Source organism: Tribolium castaneum, chromosome 5, assembly GCF_031307605.1.
Source record: "Tribolium castaneum strain GA2 chromosome 5, icTriCast1.1, whole genome shotgun sequence".
Taxonomy (NCBI): Eukaryota; Metazoa; Arthropoda; class Insecta; order Coleoptera; family Tenebrionidae; genus Tribolium; species Tribolium castaneum.
The window spans coordinates 9,678,963-9,703,136 of NC_087398.1; the positions used below are offsets into that span (position 1 = coordinate 9,678,963).

At 33.1% G+C, this 24,174-nt stretch overlaps 1 protein-coding gene across 1 annotated transcript; it reads left to right on the forward strand.

The window, feature by feature from the left end:
- Positions 1 to 5,786: 5,786 nt before the first annotated feature.
- On the forward strand, positions 5,787 to 24,119 carry LOC657648 (uncharacterized protein). The gene is made up of 4 exons (XM_964095.4): positions 5,787 to 9,158; positions 19,207 to 19,356; positions 19,847 to 19,990; positions 20,379 to 24,119. Exons 1-4 carry the CDS (start codon positions 9,153 to 9,155, stop codon positions 20,979 to 20,981), a joined length of 903 nt encoding a protein of 300 aa, XP_969188.2. The 5' UTR covers positions 5,787 to 9,152; the 3' UTR covers positions 20,982 to 24,119.
- The last annotated feature ends 55 nt before the right edge of the window (positions 24,120 to 24,174 follow it).

Below are 24,174 nucleotides of genomic sequence, written 5' to 3' on the forward strand. Positions count from 1 at the left end.
ACTCTGTGTAGATGTCAGGGGCAATTTGTATTCATAATAATTACCAACTCGAACTCATTTACTCGAATGAAAGGAAAATTACAATTATCTTTGAGTGCTTAATTTGTTTATTTGCACCTTCGAAAATTGTTTATCGTACAGTTTACAATTTTTTTATTTTGGAATATTGGGCTTTAGCGTAATTAAATTTTTGTGCCCTGTAGTTTTATTAAATAATGACAAAAATTACTTTTACAAAGTCATGTATTTTTTCTGAAACGTGCCTACAGTGGAAACTTTGGAAAATGATGTCGTTATCGTTGAAACAGCTCGTTCATGAAATTTCAAGTTGTTGGTTGTTACGACAGTTACAAGCAGAAGAAAATACTTAATTTATTCCTCCTATATAAAAGAAAAGTCGGTTTTTTACTACGTTAGAAAATTTAAAGTAGAAACTTATAAAAATATTCCTAAATAGCATGTCAAAACGCGCTATTTTACAACAGTTTTCCATGCACGCTTTAGGAGATATAAAGAGAATTGATCCTAGGGGTGAAAGACCTTCTTTTGTTAAATATGTTGGAAACAAACATATTTTAATATTTTATAATATTTTCATTTTCTTCATTTAACATATTATTTAAAAATGTGTGTAACTTTTTTCATTCAGCGTTTTCATCACTATTTTTTTACATAAAATCTACATTATCTTTTAGGATCAAAAGTATTTAACAAAGTTTTACTAAATTTCTCCTATTCGTTTAATAAGTAGCGAGAAAAATAGGTTTGCACTGAAGTCGCACAGAAGATACTGTGCTGTGACAAATAGGTAGGAAATGAGTATGCTTAGCGACGATTACGCTTTACAAGAATCCATTCATGTCGAGCCTTGTGCCCACTTGTCTTACAAATCAATCGGTCAATACGTTCTCACAATGGGAAAATGAAAATGCCCGTTTTGTTGCAAAAATGCCCACAGAATCGACGCAGATAATGATGTTTATTTTGTTAACTTTAACTATTGTCTCTTGAAGCTTGTGCTGCGAAAATAATAATGTAACACTTGTAGTGGTGTTTGGTTTCTGAAAACTTGTATTCAAGTGAAATATGTTGTGGTATTATGGCAAGATAGTAAAGTGGGTAAATAAACCAGCTAGAAAATTTCTTGGTTTTATTTGAGAAACCGTGAAATGAAATAAAATGAGTGTACGTATTTGATGAAAAAAGTTGTGTGCCAGTGAAGTCGTGCTTGACCTGTCCTTCTAACTTTATCAACACGTAACAAAGCAACTTGTCAAATATAAACTTTCAGTCAGAGATTATTAGATAGAATCATCAAAAAATGGTTTTCCAGAAGAATAGGTTTTTTAATTAAGTACTACTTTGAGTTTTGCTTCGGATAACTTTTAATTGAAAAAGATTGTACAGCTTGCTTTAAACTTTTATTAAAATATTAAACCTTGGTCGTGATGATCGCGTGGTAAACACACAAGGATACACGCTATCAACTGGGTTAAGTTGCGCTTTTGTTCTATTTGCAAGCTAATAAATGATCTGAATGAACGATATTGTCGATGAGGAAGAAGGTGACAGTATGTTTTTCCGCGTGATTTAGTAATTTGATAAACGTAAAAAATAATATTGTCCTTAAGTGAAGAAATAAAGGACAAAGTTTGAAACAAAAGAGAGGGTGGGAAATTGCTATATTACCCTGGCGCATATCCCACCTGTTACGGGTAGGTAGCCGTTTGCCGATCGATAAGTGTACGCTCGACCAAACATTACATTATTTGAATCTACTTGGCGGTTCTAAAGGAGTTTTTGATTAAATTTGCCGAAGAAATTGTGGCTACATAACTGTAATATTTTGAGTAGCAACTGACCATGGTTTGAAACAATACGACAAAGAAATCACTTTAAAAGATAAGTTCCAGTAGTGAGATGGCAGGTTTTGAAACTAGAAGTAACAGTAATAACAATAAAACTTTAGTCAGAGGACGTGGCAATTAGGATAAATGGCGTTTAGACTGATGTGATGAAGTTTTCATTGCTAATATCTCACATTTTTTAAGTGAGAGAGTTTGCGGGTTATTCGAAAATTATTTTGGAGATTATACAAGAAGCATTTTAAGTGTCAGAGAAAAACTAGAGAAAGCTTTTAAAATTCAAAAAGATGTTTAAGCTAAATACGAATTTTCACAATCTTTTATTGAACGAATTTCAATTAGAAAAATCAAAGCAAAGCCAGAAATTTAATATTGAAACAAAAAATATGCAGTGAGGATCTTTGAATAATACAGCGATTATGATCGATTATAATATTTTGCAATAAGTTTGCCCTATCGCGGTTCGTATCCCAGTCGTAAAATCAATAACATCTACTTGACTTATTTAGAACACCTTGCTCTTCCAGACCTGTAATCGTTAGTGAATAGACTAAGATACTAGACATGTTAATGGTGTCAATTATTCCAAGCTTGAGTACAGTGGGGACTTATGACAGTCTATTTTATTTTACTCATTCCACTCTCTACTAGCGAATGCAAACTAATTCGGAAACCCATTAGCGATCTCAACTTCCCTGAATTAAAAACTGAACAGAAAGTCGGTTAGTTACCTTGTGTTCTGCAACAGGTTACAGTTGTCAATGTTGAATTTATAAGGCTAAAGGGGTTATGATTTTGCCAAGTTTTAAAACTTATACAAGATAAGATACTTGGGTGAAAAGGAACTGGAATATGGATTTTTTATTGCCATTTTGTCTTGCAAAGTAATGAATTGTATCAGATATCATAGATTTTTTTTGAGAGGTAATTAGCAGAGGTGGAAGTAATTTATTTGCTTCATTAAGAATAATGAGCCACATGATGCCAAAGTTGTGCATAACATTCATAAATTATAGTTCTCCCATTTAAATAACTTAAAAAAGGGAAAACAGGTAAATTCGAATATAAAAGAAGAATACTTAGAGTTTACGAACTAGTAGTGTTTTTATTGGATGTTCAAAACATGCAAAATAATAACTCAAAGGAAAAGTTAAGAACTTTTTGTGCAACACTGTACTGTGATAGAGTAACTGAGTTATGCAAGTTTTCATTACCATAATTAAACAGTTGTGTATATTTAACCCTAACTTGGTCCTGCGTATTTACATGGCTTTAGTCAATGTATATTTGGGTAAAAGTTGTGATGTACTCGTACAACTGCAAAGGCAAATACTGCAAGTACGAGTGCAACCGTTCTTTGTAAGTAAAATTTTAATCCAAGAATCGATAAAAGATCAAATGAATGTTTCTGATTGAGATGATTCCAATAACAGATTAAAAATGTTTGCGCATCACGGAGTTTCTTACTTTTTGTTGGATCTGCAAAATTTAATTTATCTCTCAGAGATTGTTATTATCTTTTACCATAATTCTGCATTTCTGTTATGAGAAAATAGATTTAAACTATAATCAAATACAATTTAAATTGTACAAAATTGATTGCTCAATTCGCAACAACAGAGCAGTATTGTTAATTTTATGCAAAATTTCGAAAGTAAATAAAGTTAGGCTGAACAGACTTTATTGATTTAGTAATAATCAAGCGAAGGATATTTTATAAAGTGTTTTCCATTTACTGGTTTTCAATAAAACTGGGAGGTGTTTTGCAATCGTTAGCTTGAGTGCCAGAGATATTGGTTTTGTTTCAGTGACAACTTCCGAAGATTGATGGATTGCATCATGAGTTAACTAAAATATCGCGTTTTTTTTTAGAAGCTAAATTACTCTCTGAAGTCTTTAGTCTCCAGTCACGCTCTAAAGATTCGCACAAGATTTTTTTTAAATTTTGTAAAAATATAATACTTACCTAAGTTTTATGTAAACAATCTTTAATGTTTCCCTGTTTAAATTTTTTATATTAAATTCTTGAAAAGTACAGAATAACTGTAGACCTTTTAAGTGCCAAAGAAGTATTTTTTTTATTTTTGTACATCAGAATTTAAAATACATTATTGCATATTTAGTTATAAAAGTAGGTATCACCTAGGCAGATGAAAAAAATCGAAAATTCTAAAATTTTCAATGAATTAGTCAATATCACAAGACAATTTACTTCTTTTAACTTTTCTAGAGGCCAGTTTCTTTTCTAAAAGCTTAATAACGCTTACAGCGATTTTCTGTCGTATCTGTCTCAGTGTTAATGCAAATTCTAATAGAGCAGAAATAGGTTATTATAAATGTAATTTGAAGGTATCGATTTATTTAATGCAGTAGCTGTTATGTTACGCTGGAGCAAACAGTTCAAAATTAGCAATAGTAGGTAGATATGTGAACAAAATACAAGAGGAAGAATTAAAAATTTATGCCAAGTACTCGAAAGACTGGTTTAATTCCTGGTCTCGGTTAAACCATTGTTACAAAAGTTTTTACAATTATACAAAAAATAAAATACATATTCATATAGTGATACTTACCCTTAATAACAATTTAAAAAAGCTTCCGAATACACATTCAACCTGAATGTCATCGTACTGTATATTCTCATAATATTAAATTTTGATTTATGTAGAATTACTTGTATACCTAATAAAGCTAGAAGTACTTTACAAATTAGTCGTTTAATTTTCGATCCACAAACAAAGATTTTTTTTGATATACACATGGAAACCTACACTTTGTTACAAACAACAAAGTTGGATCACGATGAAATTTAATACTGTCCTGTTATAGGAGAAAGAGGTAAGTGGCTATTCATCTAAAGTGGATAATGGACATACATCCAACAGGACCTGTGTTGCAACTTGTGGTTCTTGTAATAAAAATGTTTGTTTTTCAATTTTAGAAAGTGAATGATATTAAACAAAATGGGCAAAACGGAAACGACAAGTTTTATTAAGTTTAATAGCCTTTTATTGTTGAGATAATTACGTTATATTATTACCTACAGCTATTGAAAGACATGTTTTGACCTAACTAAGAGAACATCATCATTTAAATAAAGAAAATTAAAGAGAAAAATACACGTAATGTTAGGATAATCGCTTAAGACTTTACGTATACACAAAATATTGGAAAAATTGAAAAGAGGGACTAAGTTCAAGAATAAATGAGTTAATTTTTTTATCCCGTATAACATATTTATTTTTTTTCATTGACCCCAACAACCTTACTCATTTTAATTTAGCTTTAAATTACGATGTTACTTATTTATTTTGCGGATTAAAGCACTTGTTTAAATTGTTCTCAGAGGCAATGAAAAAAATATGTACCTAAATTACCCCATTCCTTTGTGACCTTTTTGTCGCAATTGTTTTGTTTACCCGTGTGGTTGCCTTCTTTAACCTCATCAATAATTTCCAGAGGGTGAATTGTGTGGTCATTCCTATGATACTTTCCCAGGTTTGCATTATATTCCGATTAGTTTTAAGTTGCGTGTCTTGGCAAACTGCGAAGCGTTTGTGTATCTTGCAGAATTTACCCCGGTTATCAAGTTAAATGCGACAGTAACTCGAAGTGGAGCACCCTAAATCCACACCGCACCCGTGTGAATCGAATACGAAATTTTAATCCTCGAAAACAGGATCCAGCATATTTCAGACAACACCGCTCCAATTTCGCCTCCCAATAAAATTTAACGGCCTGTAAAAACAAGCCCGAAATGAAATATGTTAGCGATGCATTCGGGCCCGTTAAATAAGACAGGCCTATGTAAAATGCAGTTGCAGTCACGTGACGACATTAACATTGAACCTTGACCCAATCGTAGGGTCAGCAAAAGTGCGCGCGTCGTGGATTACTACATGCGCCGCGACGGCAGCATCAAGCTTTTTACGGTTGACTCAGTTAACTGTTGCTGCAAGCGTAGCGCAAGTTCTTGTCGGCCGCAAGAAGTTCGCGCCGTCGTTTTTAAAATCACATTTCGAATTTTTGAAAATGGTGGTTTTTCGGTGTGAGTGTGCCGTGACGGCTTCCGTTTTTATCCCAAAAATTTGACAGACCGGGTAGAATTGCCTTTGGTAATTTTTTGTGCCAGTGAGGTGCTTCTTTAATTAATGCAGAGGGTTTTGTTTTGAAACAGCGATCGATAATTGTTTTTCAGTAAAGTAAATAATAAATGTATTGAGGTTTGCTAACAGTGAGTATGCAGCATCAGCAACTGTAGGGCTATTTATATCACTCAAATTTATAAAAAAAATTAAATGCTGCAAAGGTTAAAACTTAATTTTTGTTTACAGCGGGCTGTATATCTCTCCACACGTACCTGTGATAAACACAGTTCAAAGAGAGTGTTTGTTTAATAACACTATTGGAAAAATATGGTTTCAAAAATAAATTGCAGTATTTTTCGTTGTAAGTTAAATGGTTTGGAATTTATTTTTATATTTTAGATTTTTAGTATGTCCGTTATTAGAAAAATGCTTTTGCAACTGCTTATAAATCAGAAACAAGAAGGGTAGACATGTTACTCTACAATAACAAGCGTTTGTTTACGTTGTTAAATACATCAGTACTCCAAACATAAGTAACACAAAGATAAATCAATATTTATGCCCATAATAATCAATCAAATGTGTTACGTATTAAGAAATTATTGTAGCTTCTAAAATTTATGATAATATCTGCTACAATAAAGCTAGAACTTATTGATTCAATCAGTTGAGTAATTTGTGACATTTTATAAATAACTAGTTTTTGTAGGTTTGTGGTTCTTAACCATTCTTTATTGACGGCCCTTAAATGACAAACGTAAATTTTGTAGTTTTTTTATAAAGAAATTCTGACACCATTTTTAATACATATATTCATCTACATTTATTAGACCTTCTTTCGACAATACCTCGAATGAAAAGAAATTTACAAAGAAAAAATTTAGGTCGATAAAATAATTAATAATCCACTCACGACTTGAATCTGTATGATTGGTTTATTTAGACTGATTCAGTCAAAATTCCAATGTCAGATAATTAGTCCTGAGTAAAAATAAAATAAATAAAAAACACTATAAATAAACCGTTAATATGCAAGGAACCCACATTGAACCCTATAGGTACTTCGGCTATGTCTGTCTCTAATTAAAATCACGAGCAAATTGCTTATAAAAGAGTAGAGAAAACTTTTTTTAAAGTGGTTGCTATTCTTTCCTTAATTTTTATTTTTGAAGAATTAATGAGGTCTGAATTTACAACAACAAAAAAAATGGCAACTCAATCAAATTAATTTTATAATTTGATTTCTACAGAATTTTATTCAGATGAAAATGAGAGGAAATAAAACGTTGTTGTATTGGCCAATGCTCATTTCCTTAAATAGAAATATTCTGCCAAGGGTTTTATTATTTTGTAATTTTACAATTCATAATAATATTCCCGTTGTGTGTGCAAAAAATCACTTTATTTTTTGTAACAGCTGTTTTATATTATTTATGCGTCGATCAAATCCTTCATTTGCATGGCTTTGCTCGTAGTATCCAGTATTCAAATTTGAAACTTCTCGTTTATCTACAAATCGATAACTGTTGGCAGAAAATCTGTTTCGCATCACTATCTAACGTATGTACGCAGAATACCTTTTTGAGCGTTATCTTCTTTAAATTTCTACTCGAAGTTGATATCCCATGCAAATAACCTCTTAGTTGCTACGGATATTCGTACTTGCTTTAGCTGCTGGAATTATGAAGGATTTCCGACATTATCCGTTTAACTATTTGTACAAGCCTGCATGGAATTATAGTTCCGCCTTGTGAGTTTATTGTAGAAACTGTTAAAGTGGCCTTTAATTAACGCTAATTGGTTTTAGTTAGTTTGTCGACTTAGTGACTAACTTACCATGCAATTTTTCATAGTTTTAGGGTTGAACATTAATCGTTTTAATTCTGGATTTATATCGCAAAATTTTTGTAAAAGCGGTTTTTAGCAGTGATTTAAACCGAATGATGTGGTTACACATTCTATTGATTAGTTATTTGCCACTCTGACCAATTTTTGTCATGGGAATTGGATAATCTAATACGGATTTTGTACGGCAATAATTGTTTTCAAATCGGAATTTCCATGGACTATACTGACGTGTTGTTTTAAACAGGAAAATATGAAAGTGACGGATTTTGGCAAGTTTAAATTTACAAAATGCAACTATGTATATATTTTGCTTTGTAACTTGGAACAAGTCCGAGCAATTTCGGAATGAGCAATTATTCTGATGTTCTTTCTGGCAAGAATTCATTAAAATCAACGCTGATGGGTCATGTGCTAAGACTACCTAATAAATTATTTTTCCAACCAACTTTTTCCACTTACGACACATTAAAAGGCATCCGTAAAAATTTATCGCTCTCTAAAAAGGTAATAGACCGTGAGGAGGTTAAGTTTTCTAATTTTAACGTTGGCAAGGAGATTGTTATCGTTACAGTAGAACAAATTGTGAGATTTGGAACAAATCAACACCAACAAGCACAGTGATTTAAAATTGTTTGTTTATCTAGAAAAGATGGTGAATTATGGCAGTGCTCTCATTGATTTTCAATAACCTACAAGCTTGCAAACGAGCATTAATTTGTTTTAACAAACATAAACACAATTTTTTGAATCGGTTTCAATGAAAACTACAGCACGCCTATCTTAAGTTGTATTTGTTAAAAATGCAACTTGATGAACAAGTCAGCGAAGCGAGTGAGTGCTTCATTAAGTGGAGTTGCAAAAAAACAGTTATGTTAAAATTAATATTTGTAAAAGGTTAATCCGAGAAGATATCGTAGATGCTCACTGTTATGACAAATTCTAAAGTCTTTGTATTTCTTTTGAGACTGCAGGTGCTCAGGAAGTTCAGAAGCACTTTAATTAATTTCACAATAGTTCAGTTTTTATTACGCTAATGGTAACCATTAGGTAATTAATTGAACTGTTGTTATTCTAAGATACTCGTCGAATCGGCCATTTATTAATTATTGTTAAATTGAAAGAAAGAACTTTAATCGCCTACATTACCTAATTAAAATGCGAGTGTCTGCTCTTGAGTCCGGAAAGATGTCAATTGTGAAGAGACTTTTTAAGTGTGGTGATTTACGGCGAAATTAAATTGAAAACTAAAATGAAGATGAAAGTCGTGTCAGTTATGGTGAACAACAAAGTAATTTACTAGAGTTGTGTGGAATATAAAACGGAACATACAAAGGAATGCTTTCTCATAAACATGCAGGTAAGGTCTATATTATTTTATTCATTGTTGCTGGCTATAACACTTTTTATTTGGAACGGATCAGCTTGAAGTGGAAAAGGGTCAACGGACAAAGACTGGAGCACTGAGTTTGGAGACAAAAATACTCCATTATGCTCTTTTGTCCCGAAATGTCGGACACTTATCTTGCGATGCAAGCAGCTTCTTGTTAAATGGAGGCAATAAATTTTCTTAATATTGTGTCCGAAAATAAAATCACTCCTTTTTCTTAAAGTGGTCAAAATGATTTACTCGTCACACTTCGCCTTTAAATGAAATTGTGCATAATAATTCATCTTTTTGTTACGTTACAGATGCTTGATTTTTATTACGCTGCTTCCCCCATTCTGTATTTCAGATTTACGGAGCAATTTATTTTTCATATTTTCAAATTCTAATTTAATAAAAATCCGAAAACGATTACACGGAGCTGAGGTCGGAGCGGGATTTATGTTTTATTTGATCCACACTGCTGCTCACAATGTGAAAAATACCATTTCAGCACATTGTTTAACAAAATCAATTACGAACTGCACGTTTTGCCGACTGTTTTTTTCATTTTTCAATAACATAAAAACGTAAAAACAAATAATGTTTACGTCGCAGCATATTTTTGTTATTTTTTCAATTCTTAGTTGTGTGAGAACTGCAGCAAAAAGCAATAAACTCTTCTGCACAATACAAATATTTACTATTGAATTTCTAGCTAGTCTCCTTTTCTCAGGTCAGCAGCATCTCATTTAAGAGGTTACCAGACTCATTCAAGCCATTCGCAGTCTTTGTGGTACGTTTTGTGTTGAAACTTGCGGAATATTACGTTAATAAAGATTCCGTTTGAAGATTTGCGATTGCTGACTATTGTAATGTCTCAATTTATTACAACACAATTTAACTCAGATACTAGCATTTAGCACCATTTAGTTTCTGGAAAGACGTACTCTGTCATCAATAACTTCAACGGCAATTTTAGCGAGAAGACAATAAGGTGATAAATGTGGTGTCTGAAAACATTAAAATTGGGTTAAAGTTAAACACCTGATGCTATTTTCGTATGTTATACGAGATACACTACAGACCAGCTCGTGACGCTTATATGCTCCTTTCTGATCTTAAGGTGTTTATTCGTACTTTTGGCGATTTAAATTTTACACTAAGTGACTCGTCGATTAACATAAACATTAAAGAATAAAATTACAATCACGTATTTATAAGAATTTTAATTTATAAAGTAATTCGGTTTTATTTTATCGCGTAATGTTATGTTTAAAAATGGTGGAGGCGCCGGGCCAAACCTTCGATTGAAGGAAACTACTGTTACAACTTTTAACATTTTCTTTTTTTTTATGCCATACACTAATATTTTGAACCGAATATTGGTTTTGTTTTATTTAGTTGTGGTTTTTAATTTTATACCTATTTATTTACATTAACAATTATTATACGGTTTAATCTCTTAATTAATTATTATAGGATGAACTGCTGTTATTACCTCCGTTGGTTGATGGGAGCTGATAATCATACGCACGGGTCACTGAAAATCCTATTTTCTGTATTATAAATTGGCTCAGGATTAAGTGTTTGTATTTCCGGAATCAGGATCCCATTACAAATATGGGAAACAGTTTGACTGTTTCACTGCTAGATAAACTATAACAGAATTTTTGTACACTGTACTGCTACAAGATTCCAGTTGATCGTAGTCCTATCAAAACTCTCTTGAATTCGAAAACAGAATTTAATTATTAACGTCGCGGAGACTGTTGTCATTCATTACAACGTTTCGGGAGAAACTTACAAAATTAAATTGAATTTGACAGTTCGTCTGTTTGCGATTCTATGGAAGTGGAAAGTTAACGAAGTTATTTGCTATTATTTACATAACAAAGGACCGTTTTCTTGGGTTGTATCCACAATAATATTATTGAGTAGGGATATAGATTTAAGTGCTTGTTTTTAGAGTTAGGTAACTGAAGCATTATCGTTTACCTAGTTTTGCACACACTTTCAGGTAACTAATTAAAGTATTCGCATACAAAGAATAATTTAAACACAATTTTCAAAAACCAAAACTCCAAAACTTCTATTAACGTCGACAAACGTTTGCTTCTCTAGAAACTGTTTAGCGTTTGTTTGACACGTAATACGTGTATAATTAGTTAAAAAAATTTCAATGCGTAACAGAGTTACAGTTGTAATTTAGTTATTAGGTATAAAGAGATAGCGATATACGAGTACTGGCAGATACACCATATCAAAAATTAAAAGTATCATAAAATTTGGAACGAGTCATCTACTTCCTAATCTGAGAGCGAAAAATGAATTTTTCATAATGTTTGCTAGTTAAGTATTGACAGCAGGAAAAGTCGAACAACATCGCCCAGTTAAAGTTTGATTTACTGACCCTTCTCACTGCAAGTTGTTTTAAAAGAATATAATTAGTAACATAATTATAAATAATATAATTAATAACATTATTTACAATTTTTAAGTTGTGGATACTATATCAATGAAAAAATATTTTTAAATTTTATTTGCTCACTTATTAGAACACGGTATAGTTACAAATGTTTTCTTCTTAAAACTTATCTAGAACCAATTTTGTAAAAAAAACTGTTAATAAACTCATTAATAAGCGCAGAGTGGCACTGATTATCAAAGTTCTTCTGTATTCGTACATACTATACTTTTTGTGTTTTTTGTTTGAGTGTAACGAAACTTAGCTTTGCATGTTCCAGTTGCATTTTTAATTAGCCCATTCGTGTTACTTGCTACTTTGGTGACACATAACTTCCTAAAAGTATAAATCACCAAAACAGTACACGTTCCTTTATGTAAACGATTACCACAATATTTATTTAAGAATTATTTAGAACAGTAGAATAAAACAAAGGCTTGTAATGAACGCGTAATATTTTAATCAGCATTTTCAGTGTAAATAATTTTATTGCAGATGTAACTACTGATATAAATATTCCAATTTGCTGCGGCATTATGTGCTTCGGTTTGGCGCAGCATATGTAAATTCAAAGGAAAATTTTAAACGCTTATTTCCACTTCAAATGAATTTTGTATAAAACTAATTATCAAAGCTTTGAGTTAAATTAAATTCACATGCGTGCAAAAATGGGGTTTCGCTGAGACTGCATTGCGTGTACGTGCGTAGGTCTCCAGCAAAACGTTTTTGAAAGAAACCAAACGCTTCCGCTGATATATGGTGATGATGGTATTCATATTTCAGTGATCGTTGCACAGATGTGTATTACGTTTTATTTTTTAAAGCTTCAATCTGGCGCACTAGTGCTGCTTCAATCTTGCCGAGCTTAAAACAAAACAAACTATACAACGACATTTGGTGGAGATAATCTTAAAGCAATGGCCCGCGAATCGCATCACAAAAGTCAATTTATTATTTTAACCGAACGTGCCTTTCCGACTGTAAGTTTTATGTTTGTCGATGAATAGACGGGGTCATTAGGAAGCGTCTGAAAGACTTTATTGCCTCTGCTGGTTTTAGGGATCGGAGCACGATTTTTTATGAATTTAGCGAATTCTAATTATTCACTTTCGCTCCGGGGAGGATAAGGTCAGAATTAGGTCCAACTTTTATAAAATATTTACAGCGCGCTGAAATGTTTATTCAACGGGTATTTTCATATGTCACTACACGCGAGCACTATAAATACCATATCCCTTAAACCGACGATCGTTTAAATTAGGTTTCAGGAGGAACTGAAAAATATTCAGATAATTGATTCAATAATCCTCTAGTAGTTGACACATTTTAATTAAACACAAAGACACTGTTTTCATTGTTAATGAGGTGGATGGAATTCATTTGAGGCAAAATTAATTTAACCAAGGACACAATGGCTAGATTCTCGGTCTATTATTGCGACGTTTTATAACACAGTGCTAATTGTTCTGAAATAATGCATTATTTTGTAGAGAATTACCTCATTACGATGTGCTTCAAATGAGCAGTGTTTTGAACGTTCATAATTATTATCGCATTGCTTTAGTTTTAAGTCGCATATTTTTTCGTATGTTCTGCATACAAATAGACATATTCCATAATCGAAGTTACAGTAATTACAGAGGTGATTATAATTACCTAAAAACATTTTAAATGCATGATAATTACGTGTATTTCATATGAAATGTTTAAAACAAATTTATTTAACAACTATTGAATTCCGTTACACAATTTACAATTAACATACCAATTCGTTATTAATTTATCATAATCAAGATCATGCTTTGAGCATTTGCGTATACTCCTTTGTTTTAGTTTGAAAACTACGTCGGATAACTGAAACGTAACCTAGTTGGATCTAGTAACTGAAAAGTTGATTTATTGTCCTGGGGGACCAGTCTGTCATTGCCAATGTAACGTTTCTGCTTGCATGATAAATACGAATCCGGAGCAGAAATAGTTAAGTCCAGCTTTAGCTTTATAGTAAACCGTATTGAAATTTAACGGACGAAAACGTGGACTTGTTTCACAAAGACAATCTTAAAGTTACAGATTTTCTTTGAGTTCCAACTGTGACACTGATCACAGTCTGAACACTAATTACTTTGTGTGTAGCTGATACATAAATTAATCTGGTTTTGTCAGACATCAAGCTTTTTGAAATTTATAGTCTTGTCATAGTTTCACTAGTTTGTAGAGTGATTATAAATCACCACCGCAGTTTCAGTCAAATTGATCCAAGTTTTTGCTTATCTACATATTAGCGAACCGGGGTTTTGCATAGTATTGTATAAATTAACTTTAGGCTTTTTAAACTAACGTTGAAAAATATCTTTTTAATGAATTTATTGTGATTTATTTCATTTTTTGCATAAAGAACGTAAACACTTGCACGACACTAACAAATTCAGTCACATTTATCAACAGTCGCGGCAAAAAGACAACCCGTTGGAAGCGCAGCTTAAAATATGAACACAAAAGGGTAGAACTTGGAATAAGAAGTAATGAGAGAAATCAGTAAATCATCACTCCGGATTATATGCCATAAAATAATAATTGTTGAAAAATGGGTTTAATAATATTAAAAAATATCTTTAATAAATAATAATAATGTTTTCTCCTTACTTCGCTAATACACTTGTCTCTATAGATATAATATTATAGCGCGTGCAGCTATGCAGAATTTCAGATGGCCATTAACACACCGTCAACGGAGTGCACTTCACACAACATTTTGCCACTTCAGGTATAATAATATTTACTGAAGCATGCATAAGTAAAACTCGCGTAAAGTGGAAGAACACAAATTATATTTTATGTAACGAAAAAACTTATATTTTACATTCTGGTTTACCGGTATCCTAAATCTAATTTATAACTTAATCAATCACGTTTGGTTACAATATGCATAAAAGGAGATTATTTTGGGCGTGTGACGTAAAGTGGATGATGCAAAATTTGTTTGATAAACATTTTCAGTTTCTTTTTGTTATTTCAAATTAATTGCAAACAGTCCACATGTGTAGCCAGGAACACTATTATTGCACAAATCCGGATTTGGATTAAATTGATTTGAGCACAAATACCAATATAGGAAAAATAATATCTGTAGAATTTATGTTGCACTGGCAATTTCCAGCGAAAAAGCCATTAGAGTTACAATAAGTCGCAGGAAAGTATGTTGTGGATGAACTAATATCAACAGTAAACACCACATCCAATAAAACAACACTTGTGCAACCAAAGTGTTAGTATCTGCGCTCCCACCATGGCTTCAGCTTAGTTAATTTAATTACTCAGTTTATCTGTTAGGCTGTTAGTAAATTATTCGAGTCGGTTAAGAGCAGGAACGACTAACAATTCACTAATGGGGCTAGCAATAGGGCTTTTCGTCCCCGTCTATAAAAAAATCCGTGACAAATTTGTGCGTAATTTAATCAAACATAAACCGTCGGAATGGCCCGCCAAGTGTCTTGACCTCCCCCAAATACATTTTTTTCGAAAGTGGTCGTAAAAGAATAACAATTGGTCTGTGTTTGCTTTGAGCTAAACAAACAGAAAGCCTGCCTAGAGCTATAAAAAGTCACTGCAAAACGAACTCACTGTGCTGACATTTCTGATCAAATAATAAAATGTACCTAGGCTATAAACACGACATTGCTCATTTATTCCAAAAGTTTTAAATCAGTTAAGTGCAAGTTGGTAGTGCTTGTGCAGCAAGTAGAAGTGAAATGTGTATCGCAAGTTAGTATAGTCGGAGGCGTCTCTAATCTTTTTAAATTGTTTCTCTTCTAAATATTGCATGAAGCTCATCTTTTGCGTGATGAAAATCGTCTGCTCGAGACTAAACCATTAAAGTTATTCTCTCGAGGCGTTTCTGCAAATTACATTTTCATTTATAGTTTTGTGTGCGTTACATCTAATTAAGTATGTACAAATTAACACAATTAGTTATATTAGATTATAGAATAATTAACAAACACACCACTGGTCTGGACAGACTGGTGCAGAAGCTTTTTTGTAAATTAATTAGTAAAATCGTATTTTACATGCAATATGAAAATACAAATTCCATCTTAAATTGTATTTTTTAACGTTTTTTGGCTGATTGAGTGGATTTTTTTTCCATTAAATGAGGGACTCGTACACTCAGATGATACTGCTTTGTGATTAGTTTACCAAGCTGGTTTTATTACTATTACGAGTAGATCGCTATTGATTCCAATAATGAAATCATAGGGATGCATTCTAATTGGATCTGTTCCGGTAGGTTAGGATGATCGTTTATTTAACACACAATTGCTATTGACAGTTAATTATGCAGGCAGTAATAAGTCTTAACGTCTTTCCTTTTTAATTACTTAAACTACAATCAAGCAACGAATTTGTCATTTAGCTTTCAAAACTCAAATAACCATGAACTTACTTTGCTGCGTAAAATTGTTTTTAAATCAATCATTATTCTTGACAAATAATAATTCATGGATCGCTGCATTGCGGGAGGTTTGTTTACTAACAACATTCGCAAAAGCATCCAACTTTTTAGCTTTAACTCATTAATATTTAATAAAGCGTAAATATTTAGTCTCTAATCTAGGTCAGTATTAAGTAATTCAAACGGAAACATTTTATTTTCTTGAAAATTTTCAAAGTAATTTGTCAGAATAATGTCCTACAAGGAAACGATCTAACCTTCAATTGTCGTATTGACGATTCTAGCATGGGATTTATTTTTAGAAGTAAAATTACCGTCTCACAATAACATGCCATCTCGCAATTTGTTAAACTAAAACACCTCATGTTATTAGGGCTTTCGAAAGGATACTTGTTAAAGCCACCATCAAAAAATGCAAACATTATTTTCATTAGAACTATTTTCATCTAATTGCTGTGAAAGTGAAACTACTAAGCTGCAACTTTGTTGGTGTAAACTATATATTTTGTTCACAGACGAAACTAAAAAGCTTTACCATTATGAATAGAAAAAAACAGTGATTTTTTTTAATAATTGACTAGGAACTAGCTCCTTTCTTTGATGTGCTTGACTTTAACACCAAGCTTTCCGCATTTCAATTTTTAATATTCTGCAAAGCTATGCTAACGCAAACAGAGGAGTGTTAATGTGTGTGTGCCTAAAGAGTATCTTATCTGCATACAGTAATTGCAAAACTGCAGTCACTGCACTTGTGTGACACGGACTTTTGGATATATTGTATGTAATAAGAATATTTAAATTTAGATGAACACTGTACTATTCCATATTTAATTTTGTATAAAATCAAAGTGGCTACACCGAGGGCTATCCTATAACAAACTGTTATAATTAACCGCAAGCAGTTGAAAAGTCAGAGCCATTTATTTTCACACCTTCTATAATGTTTGCGTAAAAATTAAATAGTTATTTGTCAAAAATTATAGAACAGTTCGTCAAATTTGCGAATTTATCATCTAAACTTCACTTCAATTTGTTGCTGAATAGACTGAAATTGAAATGTTTAGTTTACATGTCTGCTGAATAGATTTCCCCTTTTTCAGCTAACAAAAGAATATTGGCCATTATAATGATTTTGTTCGTGTTAGTGAACCGTCCATTATTGTAATTTACTTCAACAACAAGACGCCAGCACTAGGGATTCTGAAATTATTAATTACAACCTATTCATGGCTTAATGCCTCGGCTTGATCTAATTGGGATTGTTAATGGAGTTTGTGAAGCCAAGCAACGTGCGTTTGCTTAGAAAATGTAAAGATAAAAACGTTGAAAATGGGACATACCTACTTCTCTCGATTTTTTGTTATTATGAGTTATATAGATCACAGAAAATTGTTTACAATTAGTTGTTTTTTCTTTGTTTATTACCGTTAAATTTGCATATGAACGGGGTAGTGGTATCTCACACAATGAGCAATTTCGTTCAACAATGGGGCATATTCTGTAGGATTCTTTCGCGAAAGCTTTCCCACCTCAAGTGGCTTTTTCTGCTCGCGAATAAAGCCTCTTATTGACAAAACTGTGCATCGCACTGAAAGCTAGATAATTGTAACTGTTACACACATATTGATTGAATAAACGCATGCAAATATAAATTTAAAAGTTGTGCGAGCATCCTTCGACTTTTATCAAGTTGGAGACTGGGTTATAAATTATAATACTCAGTGCAAGACCCGTAAGGGTAATGATTTATTCAGCCACGCTTGTTATTTTAGCTTACTTTATGACAAGGGTCATTTGCTTAACCTCATAGCTTGAATAAAAAATGTAGGTATCACGTAAAAGACACTTTTACCTTAAAAGCTTTGTGGAAATTGAAGGTTAGTGGAGCAATACACAAGTAAAAGTGCATTGTGATACGCCTGTCGACTGACCTACTTTTAGGACTTCTACCCTTCAAGGGTATCTAAAAATAGTTCGACCCTCAAACTCACTTTATGACATGATATGACAAATAATGTATAGATCCGACTAGTTTCGTTGATGAACAAGATTGTTTACATTTATGAAAGCGTATACCTACTCCTGCAATATTAAGTCAATACCAAGTAATTCCTTATCCTTCTGATCTTTATTTTAAACCTTTAAATACCAGCAGGAAAAATAATATACGAGTGCAAGGTTTTTTAATTTGAAGTGATGATACTTCAGATTAAAGGAAGGGTTTTAAACTTGATTCAGAAAATCAGAAAAGGAATTCCTCAAGAAAAGAATCTGAAAGGAGTTTGGATCTTTTGACCACTAAAGTTTACATTGTTAACAGTTGCTGCCGTTTAAAAGAAGTAACTTCCAAGGATCGAAGGATTACCAGTTAGTTTTTCTTGATGTTAAGAAAACAATTATGTCAGTAATTACTATCTCTTTATTTTGAAAATATGTTACCACTTCAGAAAAGTTACAATTTTCGAAACTTTTATTATAAGTTTTTAATTGAGGATATACACCTACTCGTAGGTACGCCGTTTCGGAGTCCCGACTGTTATATTTGCATCATACTCGCTTTCACATACATTTTCAGCGTTGCTTGACTTTGTTCATTCGAACTACAAGTATTATTTTAAAACACTGCAATAGTTTTTTACAAGAAAATTTACATAGTTAGGGTATCAACCCTCACACCAGTGCTTCTCTCAAGGCGCATTCCATATCGTATTGCAACTCTACTTTAAATTACAAACGAATACAAATATGTACTCGTATGTAGACGAGTAGAACATAAAATCCTTGCACAAATTTACAACATAGATACGATTATGTAAATTTTATATTGTTTGCGATGTCAGAACAAAATTCAATTCTTTTGTCTTAGTTTGCACTAGCGCCAAGAAAATACGAGTACGAAATGGAATAACTCTTCTGATGCAACTATTCCTAACGGTGTTCATTGTCTAAAGAATAAAGTGCTCGACCACGCCGAATTTTCCCACGCAATTTTACCATTGACCCAAATTTTAATTGGCATACTAATCATTCACTGTGCCTATGTTCCTTACTACAAACATTCAATTGGGCTGTTAACAAACTTTTAAAATTTAAGCTTTCTCAGCACCTAATTTGTGTTTCAGAAACCATTACGAGAGCTCGGCCTAAAGCGTTTATGGACAGCAGTCAAGTCAACAAACGATAACGGCACAGGACTGCAGGGCGAACAGGGTTTAGAATCTAGTACAGAAGAAACGAAACCAGGTCCTAACTGCTCACTTCCTTTATTGCAGGTGATAATAATAATTTCACTGTTTTATGCAAAAGAAGCTAAAAAGAATTCTAATGGTGATGTTTTGTTTGTTATGTACATGGGGGAAAATGTGCCACGAGTTTTTTTATTTTTTTCATTTTAAAGCAGCAGTGTTTATGCCCTCAACCGCTTATGAACGAAATTGGTTTTGGTTATTTTTATTCTGGACTTAAATATGTGGCCGTTACGCTAGTAATCTTGGAAAGTTTTGATGGGCAATAAAACTTATTTTTATCTGATGAAAAACGCTCATTTAATTTTACCTATTCGAATTGGCTTTAGAAATAGAAATTTTAATGGTCAAATGGAATTTTTTTAAATTTTTAGTAATAAAATAAAACCGCGATTTCAACAAAAATTGTCAGTTGCTGGCGAATATTGGACGGAGAAAATGTAAATGGTCGAATTTCCTGTTTTGAGAAAGTGTTGTCTGGTATGAGATATTCATGAACTCAATCCCATCAATCCAGGTTTGGCCGAGTGCTGATTCTCCTCGGGGTGAGGCGGATGGACAAAGTTTTATTTTCCCAGCCTGCGCCGAGGACGCTACTTCACAAAACTCCACCTGCTTCGACATCAATCATCACAATGATTCCGGCATCGAATCCACACAGGTAAAGTAACTCTACATGAAAACGCAATATTTTTGAATTTATGTGAAACATAATTTTTATTTATTTGCCGAGTTATTTATGTACATTGAACACCTTTTTTGCGACCAATTTGCGAAGCTCTTCGCATGAGCAAGTAGCTTTCTATTCAAACCCGGAACTGTAAATTAAATTTTCCCGAAATGGAACCCGCATTTCGTGCTTGTAGGTTCAAATACAATTTTTACAAATTGATTCTTCGTTCCCCTTGCAACCTTTTCTGTTTTTAATCGAGTTAGTATGACGTATTTCACTTCTTTTCGGGGCGATATTCGTTATAGACCCATATCATATTGATATCAAGTAATTAAATGATGGGCGAAACTTTTTCCATTTGAACTTTTTGTTGTAGGTTTCACCTTCTCCAATCCCATGTGTCTCATCCTCCCCCATCCATTCTCCCACGCCCAGCATACGGCGCCCAAGCAGCGCGCTCCTCCACCCCGACCACGCCAGACTCCTCCGCCTGTACCCCATGTCGTCCCCGGAGCAGACCTCCCTGGAGGACGTCTCCGATGCGCACAACCACGTGATATCGGCTTCCTCCTCGACCACGTCGTCGCTAACCTCCGTCGCCGCCGCCGTCTGCGGCTCGCGGACCAGCGACTCCGCCGACAGCCGCAGGAGGTCCTCGACCATGACGGCGCGCTACTCCCTCTTCGACGCCCTGGACCTCGAGTACGCGCTGCTGCGGGCGGCGGCCCGGGGCAGCGTGGGCCCTTACTCCCTCAGCGAGAGCCTCCACAAGCTCACCTTCACGCAGAGCCTCGCGTTTCCCGCCCTGGCCCGCGGGCTGGCCGGCAAGAGGCGCCGCTCCCAGCAGAACAACAACACTCGCCCGCTGGACCCCTCTGAGAGCGGCCTGAACGCCTTCGCCAAAGTAGTGACTGCGCTCGTTCTCGTACTCGTCAGTGTTTTAGTGTTTGCCGTTGTTTACAAGTTCGTGAGGACGTGAGGATTACTTTTGGCTCCGGGAGGAGCCAGAAATGCGAGGTTTACGTTGGCGAGAAACACGTCTGGCTCCTCGACGGGGTATCGGAATGCTGGCGATGTTACGTGAAAGTGAGGGGCCGCCAGGAATATTTGTTCAAACATATGAAACTGTGTAGGTTCAAAAGGAATTGATCGTAGTTATGTAGAGTAGGGAGAGGCTTAAAGCAAGAGAAAAGTCTCTGAATTATTTATGATAAATAGTCACATTATGGCGCTTCGTCATACGGACGAATGCTTTTTACAATATTAAAAGTTACGAGAGATTGGGTTTTATTCAGTCCGATGCAGCTTTAGAAGGATTTTTCTATTGGGTCTATTGTCATTCAGCTGTTCATAACGAGTTTAGCGCTAATCATTGTGTGGTAAAATTGATGTAACTTCCCAAAAATGTGTAAACTCTTTCTCTTCGTGCGGTGTGCCTTAATGCAAATAACACGAATTAAACCGCTCGTTTAGTTTGCAGTATATCGTATCACCAACCACCAGGTATCATCGTTACGTGAAACCTCCATTTATTGACACTCATTATTTAATTAAAAACACAATTTCAAACAACTTTTGCTGTCATAAAGGTTTAACAATTTTCTGCTTAGCTGTACTCTCAAATACGCCTTCAATAGGCATTTTGCGACAAGAAATTTTGGTTTCTCCCAAAGTTATACATACCCCACGTACTTACCTCAATAAAAACAATTATTACCATCTTTGCGCACTACAGAGTTTGCTTTATATCGTACCAAAAAATATTTCAGTGTTTTAAAGATAAAAAATGTGTTGTACCTGAAATTTCAAATAAGTTTTTAGTTAATTTCTAATAAGTCATAAGTTTCTAACATTTAATTAAAAAAATACTGAAAAACAAAAATTTCTAAGTAAAATCATCATTAATAGTACAGGGTGTATCAGAAATACGTGTGTTAATTTTAACAGGTAATAAAACTCATCAAATACAACAACTTTTCTATACAAGATTTTGCAAAATTTTTATTTATAATTTATCACTGTGTTCCTCTTTTCTCTTGTGCAAACGAGCCGGTCAGTGTTTAATAATTAATTTGTATTCATAGCAACAATTTTCATTGTTATTTTAAATTATCCATTTCTATCACAACGAAAATAGTTCGGCTCTCCTATTTTTGTACCCATGGGCGGGGACACGTTTAAGTATGTTATCTTTTTCTAAATTTTAAGTAAATTTGCGAATTTTTTATTGAACAATTGCAAATAGAAAAGATGTTTTACTTGTTGAGCTCTGTTACCTGTTAAAATTAAGGCACGTATTTCTAATACACCCTGTATATTATATTATAAGTGATAAAAATGCGTTCTATGCGAGTGAGAATTTTAACTCACGAGTGCGCTTGCGCTCGAGTGGGACACTTCTCACGAGCTTTATAATAACATTTCAATCACGAGTGATATACGACATTTTATATTATCTTATCTTATTTTATCTTGTACCATTGTACATTATATCATTGTTTTCGATGAGAGAAAACAAATTTCGCTCACAAGAGAGATAAAGTTGTGAGATTTACTGACAGATTTAGCTTTATTTCTCTTGTGAGAGAAATTTAATATCTCTCACTGAAAACAATTGTATAAGTAGGTACCTTATTAAAAACTGCACCTGTAAGATAAAAATTTATTTACGAAGCTGCATATTATGGAGTATATTGAGTTTGTACTGTTTTTTTTTGAGTTCAAAACTAAATGTATTCTTCACTTAAATTCCTTATGAATAGCTGATTGTACAGGAGATTTCGTTTGGTAAATATTAATAAATAAATTTACTTGTAACATGCTTTTTTGTCCTGATTCTAACGATTAATGCGTAGGCAACAGTAAAAATTTGGCCTTGTGATGAATAATTTACAGTTATTATTAAATAAACGTGTAATCATCTTTATTTGTCCACTACGACACTGTACTAAAGTTAATTTGAATTGACTTTTACGTTACTTAATTTACCTTTACTTACCTTTTGATATAGTTTATTGTTAGTGTGATTACGTTTAGAATATGTTACGTTTTTGTGTAAAGGAAAAATAGCAACATTACATTTCGTTGTGGACAGATAATTTTGAAACCACCTGAAACTAGTCGGTATATGTACACTTTAGTTTGTGCCATTGTTGACCCATTTCAATTGAATCTATTATTTCATGCTTGGTTTGCTAATTAAAACGTTTTAACGTTTTCTATTTTAAATTTGCCTCAATTACGAGTTATGATTCATCTTTAAATTCTTTTACGTACCGCGCTCCAAGCCTAATAAACCTCACTTCATTTAAGTTAACGAGAAGTAAATATTTAGACAAATTTACTTAAACAGCCCTGACTTCAGTTCTACGCTTCCTTTTTTAGAAAAATATTTCACGGAAAAACCCGAGGAAAATCATTTCGTGGAGGAAAGTACGAATTGTGAGAAAAATGATTTTATATTTTATATAAAAATATTCTAAGCACGAGTAGCTATGTTTGTTTTTTATTTAGAAATGAGGTAACTTTGTGATTACAACGGCTTTATATTTTTATAAAGTATTGTTATTAAGTATTCTTCTTGGTATATATCATCTTGATACTGTTAGATGAATGGAGTAATCTTCTAAAGTTACAGAAATAACTATATTATATACATAATATATTGAAATTATAATATAATAAATTAAATTGAACGATTTAATATTAAGAGTTTTTCGAATGGCCTAAATTTTTATATCAGTGTATTCAAAATAGTAACGTCAACAATGTATTATTGTATATTGTGAATCTTTCTACAACGGAGCAATTTTGTAATAGATTATATTTTATATTCTATGCTTCCGAAATAAAATTCGTAATATATACTAAACGAGAATGTGTTATTGAGTGTTATTGTTTGGGAGTTATCACAACTATAGTTATTGTTTTGTACATTTACAAAATTATAAATTTACTTCGAATGTATTTTAAAAATACGAAATATTAATTACATAAGCATGTCTAACTTGTATACTTAGATAAAGCAATTGAAGGGAATATATTCTTGTTACATGACAATCAATTATTACATGTTATACTGTATTCTGCACAAACAATAAAATAGAATAAAAGCTTGGGAATACCAAAACGTTTTATTACCTTGTCCCACTCAGTTTATCAATTGGTTTAAT

Bases quoted from the DNA above. Each gene is read 5' to 3' on its own strand.
- LOC657648 (XM_964095.4), top strand. The intron at 19,357-19,846 runs GTGATAATAATA...CCATCAATCCAG, and splicing joins GCTCACTTCCTTTATTGCAG to GTTTGGCCGAGTGCTGATTC. The intron at 19,991-20,378 runs GTAAAGTAACTC...TTTTTGTTGTAG, and splicing joins CCGGCATCGAATCCACACAG to GTTTCACCTTCTCCAATCCC.